The sequence below is a fragment of the Phodopus roborovskii genome, unplaced genomic scaffold (genome assembly GCF_943737965.1).
Source record: "Phodopus roborovskii unplaced genomic scaffold, PHOROB, whole genome shotgun sequence".
Taxonomy (NCBI): domain Eukaryota; kingdom Metazoa; phylum Chordata; class Mammalia; order Rodentia; family Cricetidae; genus Phodopus; species Phodopus roborovskii.
Window position 1 is genome coordinate 18,286,910 of NW_026126447.1, and position 20,978 is coordinate 18,307,887.

At 36.6% G+C, this 20,978-nt stretch overlaps 1 protein-coding gene across 4 annotated transcripts in view; it reads right to left on the reverse strand.

Annotated features, from left to right (window-relative positions):
* Bnc2 (basonuclin 2) overlaps nt 1-20,978 on the reverse strand; it is a 396,952-nt gene that overhangs the window by 136,162 nt on the left and 239,812 nt on the right. For all 4 annotated transcript variants that reach the window (XM_051188127.1, XM_051188125.1, XM_051188126.1 and 1 more), the window contains one exon: nt 1,931-2,033. In XM_051188127.1, the coding sequence (XP_051044084.1) occupies nt 1,931-2,033 (103 nt within the window). The remainder of the gene's footprint in view (nt 1-1,930; nt 2,034-20,978) is intronic.

Sequence of the window (20,978 nt, forward strand, 5' to 3'; positions counted from 1 at the left end):
TCAATGATCCCATGTGATGGGTAAGGAGCATAAAGTCTCTAATTATTTTCTAGAAAAAACAATACTTCCAAGCTACGTGAAGTTGTACAAGTCTATCCAAGCATACCAATGCCTTCAGTGAGGCAAAGAAGTACATGTCTATAAGCCCAGCACATCAAAGGCTGGAGTAAGAGGATCATGAGCACATGAGTGCATACTTGGATGAACGCACATGACACACTCACAGACACACACACACACACACACACACACACACACAATTTCTTCCAGGAAAAAAAAAAGATGTCTGAAAGGTGTTATGGGCCAATTTATGCTCCCTCAAAACTCATATACTTGAAGCCATATCTTGGTATTTTTGAAATGTGGCTATATTTAGATATGTAGCCTCAAAAGATCTGATTAACTTAAGATGAGACCCTTGGGGTGTCCCTCAGCAACAAGTCTGACTGGTGCCCTTGTAAATAGATGAAGCCCAGAAGCACTAGAGGTGAAGACCACACTAGACGAGCCATCTAAAGACTAAAAAGCCCTCAGGACAAAACTAACTCTGCTAACAACCTGACCTCCAGGATCTATCTTCCAGAGCTACAAGAACATAAACTTCTGTTGTCTAAGACACCCAGCCACCTCAGAATAGCCTGTGCCCACACTGCCTCCACCGACCTCATCATCCTTCCTGGTTCAGGAAGTTTTGAGGTAGAAGCCCTAGGAAACCAGTACAGGAAAAATGTCCTTTAGCAACACCGCAGTCTGCCACCACAGCAGCGGATCCACTGGGCTAAGTCTTAAAGATCTTAGCTTTGGTAAAGAAGCCGGAAAGGGTTCTATCCCTGTAGGACTGACTGCAGGGTTGTGGTTGTATCACCCAAGCATACTCTTTCCAGTATCTTTCCCTTATGCTACTATCTCTCATGGAAATACAGCTGAGAGGTTCCTACAACTCCACATGCCCAAGCAAGTGAGGTACATGATAAATTAAAAGCATTTCAAGACATGGCCTGGTGGTGTTACCTCAGATCTTGCTAGAATAACATGACATTTATAAAAAATACAACCCACTGAATGTTTGGCACTGCTGGGGAATGAAGAGTATGTCCACTTAAGAGCCAATACCCGAGGCTGTCAAAAAACTCAAGCCAGGGTTTCTTCTATAAACATTACCTATCTTTTAAAATTACACAGTCTAGGAGGTGGAGAAAATGTCTGCTTATTTCCATGTCTCCTTTTGCTTAAATACAATAAACATAAACCACATGCAATAATATGTTAAATATGCAGTAAAACCACGCTGATGGAACAGCACTTTGTACCTGGCAAACAATCTCCACACTAGAATCTTTGCTTGGGCCACCCTCACTCCAATGACACCTACATACAGTGTCGTCTTTAACAGCATGGGCCTCCTCTAATCGCACAGCACACTGAAGGGGCATTTCCAGGTTACAGATACCAGCAACTTGCTCACCCTCCTTAAAGCCTACAGAGTTTAACATCTGGAAGGATAAACTTAGCACACACGACAAGGGCGCACAGTCACTGAGGAGTTCTTAAGAAAGGAAGATTTGCCAGCTTCCCTCTGAGGTCCAGGCCCTGAAAGGCCAACTGTGGTATGTTTGAGTTTCCATCAGGCCTGGTACTTGTTGGCTGCTGCTGTGCTCAGTATGAACCCCACTGCCCAAGTATTCTATAAACATCTCGCCCTTCTGCTGCGATCTGCCTGCCTAGTCTTTCTTCCCTGGGAAGGAGAATATGCTGTTTTTTTGAGAGCTGAAGATGAATGTTAACTAACACTTGGAGCACAGCTAACTGCTCTCTTTTCCAGGTCAATGGCTACTCTTAAAAAACGACAACACAGCACATGCGCACAATGCGCATGCCCGTATGGAGACAAAACAAGAACAATGGAAAGAGGAGTCTAGATTTTTCTCACCATGTGCCACCCAGCCATGTTTACACTGATCACAAGTCCGAAGGTTAATCTTCCCCGGCTGGAAACACTCACACGTGCAGTTTACCAGTGTGCAGCGGATGGCCTGAAAACAGAGGAAAAGACATCAGCATCAGTTCTAAAGCAGTTCATTCTTCCCTGCTTTCAGCAAACGGTACCCATCTTTACCTTTGAAGGTTTATGTTGGAAAAGGTCTGAAGACTTTCGAAAATGAGTTTTATATTAAAATATTTTACAATGTAGGAATGAGAAAGCAGAGCACATTTACAACCACAATAGTTTAAATCTTTAAATACAAAGGTTAAAACAAGAGGAGTCCATGTGGATAAAAGATTGTTTCCACAGAATTTCTAACACTAGATCTCCAAAGGAGGAAAACAAGTCTGCTGCTGTGTATTTATTTAGCCTAACTACTCCACAATGATGCAAGAAAGAAAGCACATGCTTGAGAAGATCACAGCCAAATATTGACCAAGGGAAATATTTATAAAAGCAAAATACGGCAGACAAACAATAACTATTAGAAAAATCCCTTTCATTAGCTTTCACCTAAATGCATATAACTATCATTTCCTGATCTCTTGCTTTCTCTTTGACTTATTAATTAATTCTAGTTTCATCCACATTTTAAAATAAAAGCCATCTTTTTATTTTAATGATGACAAAAATAAGTTGAAATTTTATTTTGAGATTAGATATAAAACAGAAAAATGTTTACATGAAGATTTTACACTTGGAAAAGTACAATTCTATCCTAGAATTCTGACACTCCTCTCTCTCTCTCTCTCTCAATTCTGTATAAGCAATTTAAAAATAATCTCACCAGTCATATTATAAAGTGAATTCTTAGAAAGCTCCATAAATGGAGCATAACTTTCTATGACTGAAACCCATGCTTAGGAACTGTGCTAAACCTGCTGACCTGTGCCACAAGACACAAGTTAATAAATTTACCTTATATATATGACTTTTGTTGCATGGAAATTCTAGAAGCATTCTAGAAGGGATTTACCTTGATCACTAACCTATCACCAATCTACTGTGATGATCTGAACTGCTGGAGAACGCCTCCCTAGAGATGTAGATCTAATCAAGGATGATTGGGATGGGGTGGGGATCCTCCAATGAGGGATAGTTACCTGAAAGTACAGATAGGTTCCTTCGCGAAAGTATTTGGGTTTTACGTAAACTATTTTCCTCGTGTCAGTGTTCTAGATACTGTTAACATGTTTGTGCCAACTACAAAGATTGATTCAATGGACGTCTCCCTATGTACAGGCCATGCAGGTTTAAAGACTTCATTTCACTAAGGAATGCTCTCTCTGTGGGTACCTCCCCGTTTTAGAAGTGACAGACAGTCCCCAGCCTATGCTCCTTCAGCCTCAATTCTCCCTTTTGTTCTGTACTAAAGAGATACTTGATTTCACAATCCATCTGATATTTCAGTTTCTTCTAATGCCAGTCATCAGATTGTACCTAATCTAGGTTATAAAAAAGTTGGGTACATGTTTTAGTGATTAAAGGACTAGATGATCATGAAGAAAAATACTCTTCTAATACTCTTCCAATTCCCTTACTAAGATATAGCAGAACATGTTTACAAACAGTTTATTCATATAACATGCTGATTGACTAATGATCTCAAGAGTTCATTGTATTGTGACCAAAACAAAAGTTTAGAATACACTGCTTCCACTAAAAACAAGGTGCTTTTCAACATGTCCAGTTATAAGTTCAGATATGGAAACTATATTAACATTAAAAATACTTGAAGTATAATAGTAAATAATTGTTTAAAACATCTGCTACATCAAAATCCAAAAGTGGGTAATAAAAAGAAATGATATTCCAAAGACAACATTAATATAGAATAAATGGCATCAATCACTTTAAATCATTAATTTGATAGTTATCATTTTGCCTGAGTTTTATTTTATATCACTTAAAGCAAATATTCAATTTTAGTAATAATTGAGACAAAAAAGTAATAGATATGTGTTAGTTACACACACACTTAGCAGTGGCTAACACATTCATTCAGAATTATTTAAATAACTTGATCCATCTGGTTCATTTGGGAATTAAATCTTTTCAAATGCTTTCTTAAGATTTTGTGGATTCTATTCCTTTTACACTTCAATATAAAACACTGGAACACCTCAACCCTTTTATATATAAACACTTAAGCACAGGAATAGTTATTTTGTATTTCTATAAATTCCAGAAAGCCCTATATTTTTAAAACTCAGACTTGCATAGACCACAACTCCTCATTAAGGGCATTACACATACTTAAACAATACAGTTTAATAAATATTTTGAGTAAGAGACTACCATGGCTTCAAAGGAAGTTTTGTTTTAAATAATGTTGTTGAAATAGCATAAAACTTTGAAATACTATTTATTCACCACAAGACAGAACGAAAGTGATTGCTTGCCAACTCAGGAACACTTACAAAACAGGTTATCATAAACTATCAAATCTTGTTAAGCCTTAGAAGTGTCCATCTGCTTCAGGGAGAGAGTTGGAAAGAGTTGCGTTAGAAGAACTTTCATTCCTGTGAACATCTTCATCTCTTCTTCCGTTAGCTAATGCTGGAGTACTTCTACTCTGCTGGGAACTCCGCACAGAACTTGTGCACACTGCATTGTCTGAATGAGAAGCTCTGAACACTAGAAAGGAGGAATGCTGTAGAAGCTTCACTGAGCTAGTTCTACCTCTCTCTGCAAGGAGCAGTGTGCAGGACCTAGCACACCCCCTCACCTACCTTGTAACTTTTCCACTGGGCTCTCAAGAACATGCTGCAGGAGCTACCCTTCCCCTGTACATACTTTGTAACTCTTCCTCTCAACACTCAAGAACAACAATAAACACTTAAACCCACAACACATTAAAATTTATCATCCCTGCTTACCTTTACCATGGGTTTCTTGAAAGAGAAATCCATGCATGCCCAAAACAATGTCTCTATTTCCTCATGCCATCTACACTGTAATCCTGCTATCTGCATTCTTTCCTCGGGTTCTTGAAGCTGCATTTTCTGAAGCAATGCTCTCCAGTACATTTGGTGCCTCTTTTAGTCTCCTCTTCCTCCTAGACCTCAGGGCAACTTGCAACACTTAACTTGCCTTCATTTCCCGAGCAGCTGAGACTGACTATCCAGCTTTTCTGGAAGCAACTTCTCTATCACCACTGTAAATAAATATAGGTGCTTCCCATGGCCAGATTCTTCATTCTTATTTGCCAGTTCCACCCTCTCCTGTAACTCTATGTATCAGTAGCATGTAAAAATAAATAAATAAATAATAAAAAGAAAAAAGAAAAAAACAAAACAAAACAAACAAAGCCAAAACACAAAACAAAACAAGACAAAAACCAAAAACAAACCAGAAAACATCACTTTGGAGCCAGTCACTGTGTTAAGTGGCAAGAAATGAGTGACAATGCTCTTCCTTATGTGCAAGGCTTGCTAACTTGGTATTTGCAGGCAGTGGGCTTAGAGAGCAAACCCCAATAATAAGACTTCTTAAACAGGGTTAGGAACTACCATCTATTCCTCTATCCAAATATGTTTATTTCTTATTTTCCACTGCTATTAATAACAGGTAGATTAACTGAATGTTTGCCATTTTCCAGGAAATGTGCTACATAATTTACAAAGAAAAGATTATGAGCTTGACACCCTTGTTTCTTTCCTTTCATATATATGGGACCTGGGTGATAACTAAATACCTTTGCCTGAAGTCACTCAAGCATCTGAAACACAGGTATGTCTGAGTGCTCTCCACCAATGGCTAACCATAACCGAGTGCTGTTCCTGATCAGACAGCCAGTCATAGAACAATTTCATTGACGTATGTCTCCCTCCAAAAATTATCTGTCCTTGCCCTTTACAGGCCCCCCACTCTCATTTGTTAATACCTGAATTCCAGTCGTGTTTTTTTTTCCTTGTCAAACCAACCTTCTCTTCACTTGGTTCCACGGTATGGAGATTACTTTACTCATTATCTTTGCCTCCTCGTCAGTTTCTTCTTTTTGACATCCCACGCCTTTTCTTCCCTTTCACTGCATTTGCTCATTGTATTTGTGATGGTGTGTGTGTGTGTGTGTGTGTGAGCATGTATGTGGTATGTGTGCATGCATGTGCAACCACTTACTCAAGTATGTATGTATGTTCTACAGTGCACACGTGGAAGAAAGGACACCTTAGAGGAGTCGGTTTTCTTCTTCCGCCCTGAGGGTTTTAGAGATCTGATTTAGGTCATTAGACTTGGCAACAAGGTCATCCTTAGCTATATATGAATATGAAGCCAAGAAGATCTACATTAGATCCTCAAAAAATGGAGGGGGGGGATGGAGTTCTTTAAGCACCCCTGTCTGTTAATAATGGTTATCATGAATTACATATTAATTTTGTCAAAAGATTTCATTAATCTATATAAGGCATAGGGTACCCTGGATGGATAGGTTAAAGCTCAACAAATGGCAACTATTGATGATCTCAAGAAATTTTGTGTATGTATGTATGTATGTATGTGTATATATATATATATGTATATATATATATATGAATGGCTCATATTTTCACTCACAATTGTTCATGCTGTGTTAAATTTTATTCCAGTATTTTGTCATATATGTAACATATATTTAATGCTAATGAATTAATGACTGCATATATATATATAATATATATGTATATATAGTATATGTATAGATATCAGTCAAAGTTAAGGACAAGTATTATTTCCATTAAAAGGCTCTAAAATGATATTAGTGGAGGAACTCCACCAATCACTATTCACTGTATTGCTCTACCTATAACAAGATAGGGAAAATGTACAGACTCTAAAGTATATCAGAAATAGTGGTAGTAACTCACAAATACACAGTTCTATCTAGTTGGGATGCTGAAGCAAGAAGATAGATTAAGTACAGAGGTTTAACAATAACCTAGACAATATAAGCAAGACTCATGTGGAAAAGGGCACACCTAAAACCTAAAAGATAAGTTGGTAGACAAAGTATTAACATGGGTTTTAATATTAAATAAGAATGTATTTTTGAGCTACTCTGGCTACATCCCAAAAATCTATTCAAATCCTGATTAGACTATTGGTAAAAGAAGACTGGTTCACTACACTAGTTGGTTCAAACTCTGAGAATGTATGGACCAAACTTCAGGGTTTGAAACTTCGGTCAAACTCTCATGTAACTAAATTTTCTTAAATTCACTTTCTCCTTGCTCATTTCTGGGGTCAAAAAAAAAAGAATTTGCAACTTGGGTTATAAAATTTCATTTGAAAAATGATTCAAGCATTTAATAGGGAAGAGTACGAATCATATTGAACTTCAATTAGGGAACGATGTTGTGAAGTAGCATTCAGTCCATGCACTTGTTTCTATCATGAACTCAGGAAGCATAATTTCTGAGTAGACAGTAATGGGCTGTTGTGATTATCAGTGAGAAACCTCACCTTTTCCATTTTCAGTTCACCACCAGTGCCAAGCATGAAACCTGGGGCTTCCAACACACTAAGCAACACTCTGCACTGTGTTCTGGTCTCAGCATTAAGTAATCCATTCTTATTACATTCAACCTTCTAGGATTTGTTTGTTTGTTTGATGTTTTTCAGACAAGGCTTCTCTGTGTAACAGCCCTAGCTGTCCTAGAACTAGCTCTGTAAACCAGGTTGGCCTTGAACTCACCAAGATCCAACTGTCTCTGCCTGCTGGAATGAAAGGTGTGTACCACTACCCTCCACCTTCTAGTTTAAAAATTACACACATACACACTCCATACATCAACAAATATCTCCCTACAAAATTTTTAGGACAGTTTTCCCATTTCAATCATATGGCCTATTCATGAAGCTACGTGAAAAGAAACAGCTTTCAAAGAAGTATATGAAATTTAATCTAACTCTTGGGAAGCCTATCAAACATTGCTTTGCAGAAGACTTGTTTTTTTTTTTTTAAACCAGCAAGTTCATGGTGCCACTTGAACAAATATTTTTAGCATGTAAAAACTGATAGACAACTACTAAGTATATTTGTGACCAATATATAAACAATACAACTACACTTGACAATTCCTTTTTCTTGGTCACAAAACACTTCAACGTTGCAAGCAAATGTCTGCCTACCCTTTGGGCTAAAGCAGTTTAGATCTGGGTTTTAAATTAAGCAGGGTGTCTGTCAGTGGGCAGACATAGGCTATGTCCCCAAAAGCTTTATATGGTTATAAACAAACACCTTTTTTTAACCTCCTAAAAAATCCTATATAATTCTGAAAATGAGACTACTGTGAAGGCATTATAGTCTCTGTTATTTTATACAAATAAAGAAATCTTAGATTGGACAGTTGGACAGATAACATATATGGCTTACAATTAGTGATTATCAGCTAAGGGTCCACAGATTGCCCAGCTCTATGACAAATGCTACTATACTCAGGATGGATGAGTAATGGAAACAAATGGGAGAAACAACAGAGTTATTCTAACAACACTATTTAAAAAGTTATTTAGTGAAAAGTTACAGTAAACACACATACACACACACACACACATATATTGCTAGTAACCGAACTTGAAAATGAAAAGAGTCAAAAATGTTTCTTATTTTGCATTATTATTTTCATGTATTATGAAGAAATAGTAGGTGACAAATGACCACTTTGCTGTACCTGTGTGCTCAGAAAGTTTTTTTTTTGTCTTTTCAACAGAAAATACATCACTCAACCTTGCACATGCTCCAGATGAAAAGATTCTGCTAGACTCACCAAAAAGGGAAGGTACCATTGCTTTAAACAGTAGATAGTTTTGGGAAACACAAAAAGCTATATGAATCAAAGATGAATTAAGTTTAAAAAAGAAAAATTATAAACCAAGAAAATATACAATCTACAAGTAGAAGGTATAGGATGTGAAACATATCTCAATGAAGTCATTCATAATGGGCACAGGGTATCTTAAACCAATTACTATTTTCAGTGATGCTAAATCATCAATTCCTTAAGATATTCTTTCACAGGAGACACAGGATAGTATGGTATTGGTATCTATCTTCCACCCAGTGTGACTTTCCCATGTAGATACTAAATATGCAGAAGGTGAACAAAGGAATTTCAATGCTACTTTATGTTTAAAAACATTTTTCTTTCAAAATATTAAACCTAATGTATCTGTTTTTAAAACGAGCATTGAAGTGATCCCGTAGTTTAGGAAAGTCCAGGACACCTTTTTAAAAATTAGAGAGGGAGCTCTCAATTATAATGCTCAGTCACACTAATATCAAAGTTCTAAACTTTGAAGAGAATCTACTGACAAATGGCAGTGGTGAATTCTGTCAAGCATTGGTCCACAGTATTGCTCAATTTACTATGATGGAAAAAAAAATACTTCAGTCAAGGGAGAAATTTAGTTTGTGGGGGAGAAACAAAGAGAGAAACCCCTAAACTTATGGGTGTATCATTATACATGACTGTGAATAGTCCTACGACTGTGTGAATACCTAAACAGGGAGAAAGGAACATAGAGAGGCACATAAATTTTCAGACATGGATCCAATGAGCATCTGTAGTCATTACCTCACGATCATAGCCTACCATCAATCGACATGAGGAAGACCCCATTTAAATAATTTAAGAGTTCAGAGTAAAAATCAACAGCGGGATATGGCCAATTATATAAGGGAAATGCTTATGCTTCCATGGTATCAAAGCATGTAAGCTTTTGAGTGGGGATGCATCCCCCACCCCAATTAAATCAGGTCAATAGTAATATAAACTATTTTGTTAGACAATTAGTAATATTAGGAAAACAGAAAATGAAAAGGCATTTCAATTTGGGTAAACTATTTCAGTTTCTCACCTAACAGTTAACAATTCAGATATTCTATTCAGTGCTTGTATACTTGAAAGTTTGACAGACTATTTAGGCAGCTGAGATGACATAACTAAGAAAAAGACTCTTACAATGGATACAATTATCACTAAAGTGAAAGAAAATAGCACACTTACCACCAAAAGAACTACATCCCAACTACACTTGGCATTTTCAATGACACGTAACTTTATATACCAAAATACCCTGATGCCATCTGAAAATTAATAGTCATCTCATTTTACCTTATGTTGAATCAGCAGTTTTGTCTTCCATTGATACACTTTTCATTCATTTTCACTAATGCGATTTGGAAGGTGGTAATGTGATTACACATCTCTGTGGCATTCATAAAAACAATTACTAATGTGATAGGAAAGACATTAATAAGGAATTTGTAATTGTAATGTGATATAAGAAGATTTAGAAACCTTTTAATAGTTCATAAAAATCTACTCCCTACTCAGCAAGAAGCAGGACAATAAGAAACCCATGTCCTGGTTTTTCAGAGGCATCTTCAAATCCTGGAAAGAGCATGCAGTTTACACAATGATTCTGTACTTTGGTGGCCAGGCATATAGGTTTAGTGATAATCCAAAACCTGTTGTGGCAAATATAAGATAGCATCTCAAGTCAATACTATTGTTCTTTCCCAAATGGCAAACTAGGGTCTCCTTTAAGAAAAATACACAGAATTTCCAGGCTGAGCGCCAAGCCCAGAATTTTGTCCTGTTATAAGAAAGCCCTGAGTTAATCCACACTATAACAGAAGGAGGAAGGAAGGCAGAGAAGGCTGGTGAAACAAGGGAGGGAGAGAAATGAATATTCTACTAGATCCTTTCTTCAGTATAACAGATCTGGTTATATTATTTAAAATCCCAAAGCACTCTAATCAATCCATTTATCATGCAAGAGAGTAAGGTAAATGACCTTTTGACTAAATTTACTTCCCTAGGTTTGTGAAAAGTTCACTTTAGTGAACTGACAGGGCAGGAAAGTTGCTACATTTGGAATTTATCATGTCTTTCTTTTTTTTCTTTCTCCCCCACCCTCAACCCCAAGACAGGGTTTCTCTGTATTGCTTTGTAGCCTGTCCTGGAATTAGCTCTGTAGAACAGGCTGGCCTGGAACTCACAGAGATCCTCCTGCCTCTGCCTCCTGAGTGCTGGGACTAAAGGTGTGTGTCACCAATGCCCAGCTTTTTCTTTTTTCTTTTTTTTTCAAATGACAATTACCCAGGACAAGAGAGGTATGCTTTGTGAGACTGATAATAGCCCATGTTTTCACTGCCATCAAGCTTGCACAATACTTCAAATACAATCTCCTGTTTAATCACTAAAATCCCTGAAGTTAGATTCTTATTCAAACAAGACAAAAGAGTCCCTAAGAAGTCCCCAAGTAACCCAGGCCACAGCTAGTGAGCTGGACTATTTTCACACAGCCTGGGTTTGACAAAAAGCAAAAGGAATTCACATTGTTACCTTACCCTTGGTAAGTTACAACAGGAATTTAACACTCTTTAGATATGAACCAAGCTATAGAAAAGGTAAAAGGGCATGTGCATGAAGGCTTGAGCAACTGGAAAGAGAATGTGTGTATGTTGTTAACTTACACTAGTCTATCTATCAATAATGGTACACTTTAGATAAAGAAAGTACCTACAAACAGTATTTGATGGGCTTTAAATAGTTCTATTAAGAAAGTTCAAGCTCTTAAATATGAGAGACGATGCTTCCAATGACCTATGACTTATTATAAATCCCCTTACTTATCCATGTCTTCAGAATGCCCAGTAGTAAACACACACCATCAAACATTTTGTTACTTTCCATTGTGTGCATATTGGTATATCACAGTTACCCCATAAGGATGAGCTCCTTTGCTTAAATGTAGGTATCACCACAGGAATCACACCTATTACAGATGACAATAATATGAAGAACAGGCTGAATGCCCTCACACATTATTAATGCTAGATCGTAGAATCCCCAGGTCTGTGCTGTATTCATTAGAGCTTTGTACAAATCAATGAAGGCATGTCTCTCCTTTTCCAGTAGCAGGAGTCACTGGGATTGTTCAAGCAAAACTTCTTGTGCAATGCATTTAAACACACACACACACAGACACACACCTATTTCTTCTTAGTGGTAGTTTTTTTTTTCAAAATAAAAGAACTTTATTTAAATACTCAGAAAATATTTCCACAAATTTCTGTGAAATCTAAAAGCATCTGGCAATCTAAAAGCATCTGGGGTGAAATGTACCCCAGAGTGTTTAATTTATATATATGTATGTATGTATGTAATTTATATATATATGTATGTATGTATATATGTATGTATGTATGTATATATGTATGTATGTATGCATATATACATACATATATATATATATATATATTTCTCTTTTATTTGTTTTAAAGATTAGTTCATTTAAAAGGACAACAGACATGTATTTACAGAGAAAGACAGCAAGAAAAAAGGCAGCTAGATGGTAACAAAGCTCCCATATCACTGAGAAAATTAAGAGACCTTGTCACGAATTATGTGTTAACTCTTGAAAGTTGAGAAATAAATAGAAGGCCTGGTAGAGAAAAGGGAGTGTTCCAGAACAAGGGTAATGTCATCTTGAGCACATGGACTGTGTTCATGTGTTGTCAGCTGAGTCCACATAATGGGCAATAACAGCTTTGGAGCAGCTAAGATGGTCCATTGGGTCAATAATCCATGAACTAAGAAGGATATACTTGACAGAATCTAAATGGTTCATAAGGACTCAAAAATCACTCCATCAGATCAAAAATTCAATTTTCATATGGTGCCTTTCTACAAATTAACCAAAAAAAAAAAAAAAAAAAAGTAATGACTCTGAAGAACTTCAAGATCTACCAGTTTAAAATTCAGAAAAGAATGTAGAAAAGGAAATAAAAATTAAATGCCTTTCTGTAGGGTCAGCCAACTTATTTAAGGTCAAGCAATATCTTGAGGCCAACTGACACACAACATGAGGCTTTTCCATCCTCCTAAAGGCTGTTCAAACTCATAATACAAACAATGAAACACACACATCTGCATTTACAGTCTCCCCTTCAGATTCCTAAGCTTACTGCCATTGAGTAAATTTACACACACAATTTCTAGGATGGCATCATCTCAAGTTGAAGATACATACTTTGGGGATTGGCACCAATTTTTATCTGTGTTAGTCATGATCGGTGGAGACATCAGAAATGACATATGGATACTGGCTAACAGGACAAACTACAGAAGGTAAACCTGTAAGAACTACATATTCAACACTGAACAAGAAACGAGCATTGGTCCTACTCAGGCCAAAGCTTATGTAGCCTGTGTTTACTGATTATTTCTGTCCATCTAGACTCTGGAGATAATAGCAAGCAGCCTTGAGTAAATTTCATTATATATTCACACTACATGATAGTGGCTTTAGATTAATTTTTAAAAAGTAATCCTATCTATGTGAATGATTGTATTTACTAAGTTCATGGCTACAAAGAAAAGCTCAGAGAAATGTTGCAAAAATATAACAGACTAATTAAAATTCTTAGCTAGAAAGAATTCCTGTCCTAGGAAAGAAAATGTGATCTATCACCTCTATCACTAAATGCTACTAGCTCTTCTTCATCACAAAGACAAGAAGGAATCACTTATTTTTCTTTTTTCAAGAGTAACACTGAATAAAATAATAGATGCTTTCACAGCCAAGTAGATTACCTATCGACATAAGTGCAGCCCTCTTTCACACGAGGGAAAGAAAAATTCCAATAATTCTGAAATAGACAGATAAAACTTTTCTCTATGGCTGTAGCCATGTACTATTATATGTAACTGCTTATTTTTAAAAAGAGCCTTATTGGTGCTCTCTGAAGGATTTTCTTTTATACATTGCTTTATCCTATAATTTTGTCCCTGTTGGGCACGCTGCCTAAATTTAAACACAAACAGTCAAGCAATGAAGAAACATTAACACATTTACTGTGAACAAAAACTCCCAGTTGTACAGTGAAATTTTAATACATTTCAACTTATCTCTTTTACTAATGGGGAGAGTACAAACCCTGCAGGAATTCACTCTGCAAACTGGTAATTACAGTAGACTCACTTTTTTTTATAATGCATATGTATAGTCAGACACACACACACACACACACACACACACACACACACATACACACACACCCTGGTTTCCCTTTTGATGTAGGGTAGAATAGAAATGTTTTCAAAATTATGAAAATCTACAACAATTCTAAGGGAAGGCATTATTTCACAGAAAAGTGTTCTTTCTCAGACTGTACATGTACATAAGCAGACATTCATCTAGGTGTTTACACACCAGAAAACACAAGCATTATATGCATGCACTTTGTCATCTGCCCCTATAATCTTAGTGTACAGAATAAATCTGGCCCTGTTGGTTCAAAGCCTGTTCTGTTTCACAAAGAGGTGACATTCTTCCCTTTCATGCCTATAGCCCCAAGTTTGTCCTCTCTTGCTTTGGGGATTTAAATTTCAGTTTTGAGGTGCCATTAAACAAATAAGCTCTGCAAACCACCAATCAGCCTCAATGAAGGCATGTTTGCCTCTGAGCAAACAGACTCTCTGTGACTACTTGAACAAGCCCCACATACTTGGTATTAGTAATTGTAGCTTGGATAATTAAAAGAAGTAAAGTCTGTTATTATTCACATCACTTGTAAGCAGACACTACACTGTCAAATGTTTAGTTTTTTAACACGTTTCTGAGATACTGAATCTGGTAGACTGCCAAGAGTACCAATTCATGATGATTTATTTTGAACTTACATTCAGATTAAGACTTTTAAGTGTATATAACTTTTGTAAAATTCTAGAACTTTTAAAACTTGTGACTGGGCATTATTTACAAATTCCAGGCCTAAGGATCTAATAATGGAACTGTAACATTCAGAAAAAAATATCCATCGTATATTTACTATCATAATTTGCAAATGCTGCTCTGGGGTCTCTACCTGGTCTTTAATTGTCATTCCAATGAGAATGAAAAGAATGAAAACTAGGCCTGGCTGAGGCAGAATGAACTCACCACTGCAGGAAAGAGATGGGTCAGAGGCATTGTAAGTACCTTCCTCTAAGGCAGTGGTTTTCAACCTGTGAGTGGTAACCCCTTTAGGGTTGCATATTAGATAATCCTGCATATCAGATATTTATATTATAATTCATGACAGTAGCAAAATTACAGTTATGAAATAGCATTGAAAATAATTTTGTTTGGGGGTAACCACAACATGAAGAACTAACTGCATTAGGAAGGTTGAGAACCACTGGTCTAGGTCATGTGTCTATTTACTTAGGCAGTATCAGTAAACAATTCTAGTCTAAGGTCTCCTTGAAGCTGTAGAAAAAGTTTGTTCTACAACCTTCCCATCTCTATAGTCCTGAAATTTACTCTATTTCTCCATACCTTAAAACATATGAACACAAGGAAGAGACTTGTTCAAACAAGAACTAGGTACTGCTTCTACCACAGCAACGGATGTACAGTTCATTCTCAAGAAACACTTACCACTTCTATTTGGAAATTAAATATTTCCCAGTTTTTATATAAGCCAAACACTTCTCCCCACCTCTCTCCCCCAATGTTATTTCCTTTGCACTGACATACAGTTGCCAGATGGTACACTTCGTAAACAGTCAAATAGAGATGGTACTACTTTAATTCAGGACTTTTCATCATAATTTTCTACTAATAAATTCTGTTTTTTTTATGTCTTCATCAACAGTTAACTAATTTTAGAGTTAGACTACACAATACTTATCTACTCATTTACATTTTTCCTATTATTATTTCCTTCATATTGCTATTTTGCAGTTGACGCTTTTCTTGACTATAAATTCTGGCTCAAAAATGAATAAATTAACAATAAAAATATAACTACATGCAAAATATATCTTCTCTACAACTTACATTCAATCAATCTGTATAATCACTACACATTGATAACATCATAATTCAAGAGCATGTAGCTTTTTTCAGACAAAGCATTATTTCTTCATTTAGTCTATTATGAAAGAGTGTTAGAAGTTGCAATAAAATAAACCAATATACCTTCTGCCCCTCCTCCAAGCAAACAATAAAGGCAAAGTGATCAGATATAATATAAGCTTAATGTCAATCATGCTCAAGTAATTTGAAATGTTAAGTCATAATTGGCAGTATCAATTTATTGACTTTCTTAAGACCAAAAGGAAAAGAGTAGAAATTTAATATTCTTTCCTTTGCTTCAAGATAATGAGACATTTGTGAACAAAAGCATACATCCAGTAGCTTGCCATGGCAAAACACACCCCTGTAATACCTTTCCTAAAAGTAAGGTTTTCCCAGTCTCTCATTTGGTACAAGGACAGAGTAGCTTTTAAAAAAATCTATTAGAATTCTTTGCATAAAGATGAAATCCTTCCAAGCTGCTTTCCTAAAGTGGAACAGGATCAAGAGACTGTTACCAATGCATGGAATGGATAACAGTTAAAACACACAAACCAGCAACAAGCTCAATGCTTTCATCCATATGAACTTTTTCACTGGAGGTCATTTCCAAGTGGGTTCCCACTTCCTCAGTAGGACTACCCATGCAATACAAGGTGGGAGGAACAAACACAGGCTAGTCACCTCTGGGGGTTTATGAATGATAAAATGGAAGCACACCCAATGAAGTGTTGCTGAACTTCTCTTCCACTCACATTCAAGAACTCTGATGCATTTAAGAAACCCATACCTGGACTTCATTGTCTATTTTAAATGATTCAAGAAACTCTCCAAATAGATACCACAGACATTGCTGTTCATGAGATGGGACATCAGCTTGATTTCCACAAAGTACATCATAATTTCTAAAATGGTCATTCCCTACCCTGGTTATAGAATTAATTAGTGTGTTCGTTCCACTTGAGTGAAACATAAATGGGTCAGTAAAGCACAATTTCGTATTGTGTTTTTCACCAAAACTCTACCCACATGTCCATAGAGCTTGTAGGAAGCATGCTCTTAATACTTTATTACTAAGTATGAGGCTATTATTTTAATCCTAAAGTATATCATCTGTGTTCATATTGCTTAGCACTGAGACACAGCTGCCAGATGCTAAACTTCAGACAATAGTCAAGTAGAAATGGCATTACTTTTAGTGAGTACTTGCTCATTATAATTTTCTATTACAGAAATTATCTACTGACAAGCTCTACTTTTTATGTCCACATCAACAAATAACAAATTTCAGAGTTAGGGTACACAGCATTGTCTAATACTCTTGCTGACAAAATATTAATTTCAACATTTACCCCTATGAAAATAAGGTTTAATTCTGTACGTTAAAAATAAAATTTCCCCCATAATCAATTTAATCTAATATTTTAAAAGTTAATAATGAGGGTAAAGCACCTTTTAGTGCTGGAAGAAATCAGTGTAATATGGTAGTGTTGTTGGCTAATAAAATTAGAGTGTGAGTTTATTATACCAAGTATATACTTTAAAACAGGGCACACAGGTATGGAGCACTTAGCCTTTTTGTCTGAGAAAGTGGAAGCATAGACAGGAGGCAATAGAAATATCAAATTTGTGCTAATAATAATTCCTTTTATGTAAAACTGTATCTTAAATCTGGGATCACAGAAAATAGAGATGCTACATCTTTTATTATTTAAACATCTTAGCTGGGGTGAGCGAATCCATGAATTAACAGATTTGTCTATGTGCCTTTGAGGAAACAAGGTTTTGCATTACAATCTCTTCTTTGGCAGTGAACCTAATGTTTCTACTTCTTTAAGCAAAGCAAAAACACTTACTAGATAGATATGAAGACAACAGGTGCATACCAGGCTCCCTTCCCATGCTTTTTAGTCAAGGGCCACAATCAATGAATAAAAACTTCATAAGCATTTGCACAATCCCAAGAAGGAGCCATCAGATTTGCCTCACAAATCCTGGCCCTGGCCCTCTAAATCATTTCTACTATTGTGGTACCCATAAGAGACAGAGGACCACCCTCCACACTGAGCAAAACATAAATACAGAGGCTTTACTTAAGATACTCCAGGGATAAAAGGAGGTCCCAAGCGAATGCCCCTTTGGACTCTGCAAGGGAAGTGAGCAGTTTCCTGAGGAAGGGCCTCCTGAGCTTTCCAGGGGAAGAAGCAGAGTCTTTCACAGGGAGTTTAGTTCCAAGCCAACTGAAGCAGGATCCCACTGCACACTCCTGAGACTGGAACTGAAGAAGAGAAGAGAGGAAGCCAGGGAGGGCAGGGACTAGGTATCTAAATGGCTATCCATTTTCATTTTCAAATGGATGCAGGGAAAAGACATAAATGATTAATACAACCAATCAATTCCCACAGTAATTCCCTTCCTCCCAACTGCCACTACTCGCCATTTTTTCAATATGCATTAAAGAAAGTATAGAGTTGTCTACAACTGCTAACAGCATCAGATAAATTTTGTAAATGTTGAAACAGAATATGCAGGAAAGTGCCTAACACTACTGACAAAGGTAAGTGTACCTTCCCACTTGTCCTTATAATCATTAAAAGGTATGGGGATTGTATGCAGTACTCAAGTTCTGACATGCTCAACATTTCCATGGAAAAAGCTAATTAGTTTTTGTACTTTTTGTCATTCCAAACCCTAGTAGCAACTAAAACCTTACTCCTAACCCTATGAATACAAAGCAGGTTCTCTGCCTAATTTATAGGAGTTACAATTGCGTTGGGCCCAATGATTCCCTAACTCATTTTTAAAAGACTAATATGCCCTCTTCTGGTTTCTGGCTTAAGAGGGAAAAAGAAAAGGAAAAAAAAAAAAAAAAAAAAAAAAAAAAAGCTAGGTTTTCAGATGGGAAAAAAAATGAGTTAAATCTTCTTTTGGTTTTGTTTTCCCTATTAATAGTTGCATTTTTTTTTATCCATAGGTGAGTGTTAATATTTCAAGAGTACACATTATGCAACGTGAGGCTATTTCCAATGGCATGGTACTCTGAGAAGGGGCTCTCAATAGACTCTTCCCAAGTCAGCAAACAGCCCTGGAGAGGATGCAATTTGCATGAACAAGGATTGGAGAAGAATTGAATACAACCACTAGCAATGTCTGAGTAGTCATCCCCTTGGTGCCACACACCCCTTCAGAGTGCCCCACTCTGCCCACTCAGGCCTGCCTTCACAGCTCAGGCAATGCCAATTAGTGTCAGCTGTGATAGGATTTTAGAGACAAGGACCTTTGTCTTAGAGGAAGTGGGCTGCAACCACCAACTTACTACAGTACAGAGGCAACCTAACAACCCATTAGGTGGAAATGACTTTTCAGCCACTTCCTCCAGGGACAACATCAGAAAGTGATGGCTTAGACAGATGGGGACATTTTTACATTTCTGTATTAACTGCCTCCAGGAAGAGGGATTTTTATTATTATTATTATTATTTGGTGCTGCCAGCTTCTCATTTCATCTGTTCTGTTCTCCATGGTATTCTTTCACAATATTGTATATATGTTATGATCTTGAAAATAGTAAGCTAAATACTGTGGAAATGAAGGGAGTCATCTCACTGTGCAGACAAAGAGAAGTTGATGCACCATCCACAGAGATTTTTAGAAGTCTCTAAATCCAGAAATTCCATCCAAGAATATTGCTCTAAGTGAAATTCTAAGGCGTGAAGATATTGATACCTCCTATTTTATGCTTGCAATTGTAAAATTAGTAATGGATTAGGAAAATGTCATCAGGAAACAAAGCAATTCTGTTTCTCCATCCAGGGAGAGCTGAAGTCAGGTACTGAACACAGGAATGTTCACAGCCCTACAGAAAAGCCAAAGCTACAGGTTTCCAGTGGGCTTCAGGTCCAACTGTACAGATGTTACGGTGCCAAAATCAAAAGCAACTCCCATTCAGCATCAGATATAATACTGAGAAGGTGTGATAAAGGCTAAAACTAAACTTTCCAATGTGAATTTTAAAAGGTTTGCTAAACGTTTCCAAAACAAACCTGTTTATCACTCAACAATTAAGCTTGTCATTTGACAAAAAAAAGTCTCACACATTACCTCTGTATACAATTATTTAGTTGAAGAGTATAATTTTGAATAATTAAACACACATGTACACCAACATCAGTCGTCAGGTCAAAGGTCATACTAAAAACAGTAATCACGGCATTCTTCCAAGTCTGCTTCAGCAACAGCAGAACTAGAAAGGGGCTGAAGGCTGGAAAGACAGTCAAATCTGCAATACCAAGGGATTTTTTTTCAGTAATATCTATTTTATGGGGGCTTTATAATTAATATCCCCAAACCACTGTCAATATTTCTGTTTGTAACCTCAGATATTAATGTTTAAATATTTTTATTTAGGTCTATTTTCGAACCTTTATCACTACTGCACTATAAATGAAAACTTTTATAGGACAGTTTCTATCACAGACCTTATTATTATCATGTCTAGAAAGTATCTCATACTCACACATACATTTAATATTTTGTAAGTATTGTAAGGGCTTGGGAGAGGCTCAGTGAATGACATCACATACTGCACAAGAATGACAGTCTGAGTTTAGATCCCTAGAGCCTATGTAAGAAGCTGAATGTAGTGTGGACACACACACCTGTAACCCTAGCATAGGGTGGTGTATATGCAGAGACAGGGGGCCACTGAGGTTTGCTGACCTCCAGTCCAGCCAAAAGTCAACAAGCTTCCAGTTCAGGATATTCTCAGGGGAATAAGGTGGAGAACATTAGAGGAAATTAGCTAGTATCTCTGGTGGCTTCTGAACATCTACTGATACATGTACACACACACACACACACACACACACACACACACACTAAATTAATAAATAGAGTGTTATGAAGAAAAACAATTTTTTACTATCATTTATAAAGTTCTATATTTTGAATTTTTTCCTTAAAATACTTTGTTCTTTAAATTTTTCAGACTCTTTTTATAATTATAACACATTTTTAATTATAAAGATCTTATAATGGTGATAGATGTAAAACTTTATGACTGTGCAAAAGCCAACAGAGACCCATACTTTAAAGTGGTTTACATGGTAAATTTGTGTGAAGTGAATTATATTTCAATAAAGAAAACAGACTTTGTCACAGA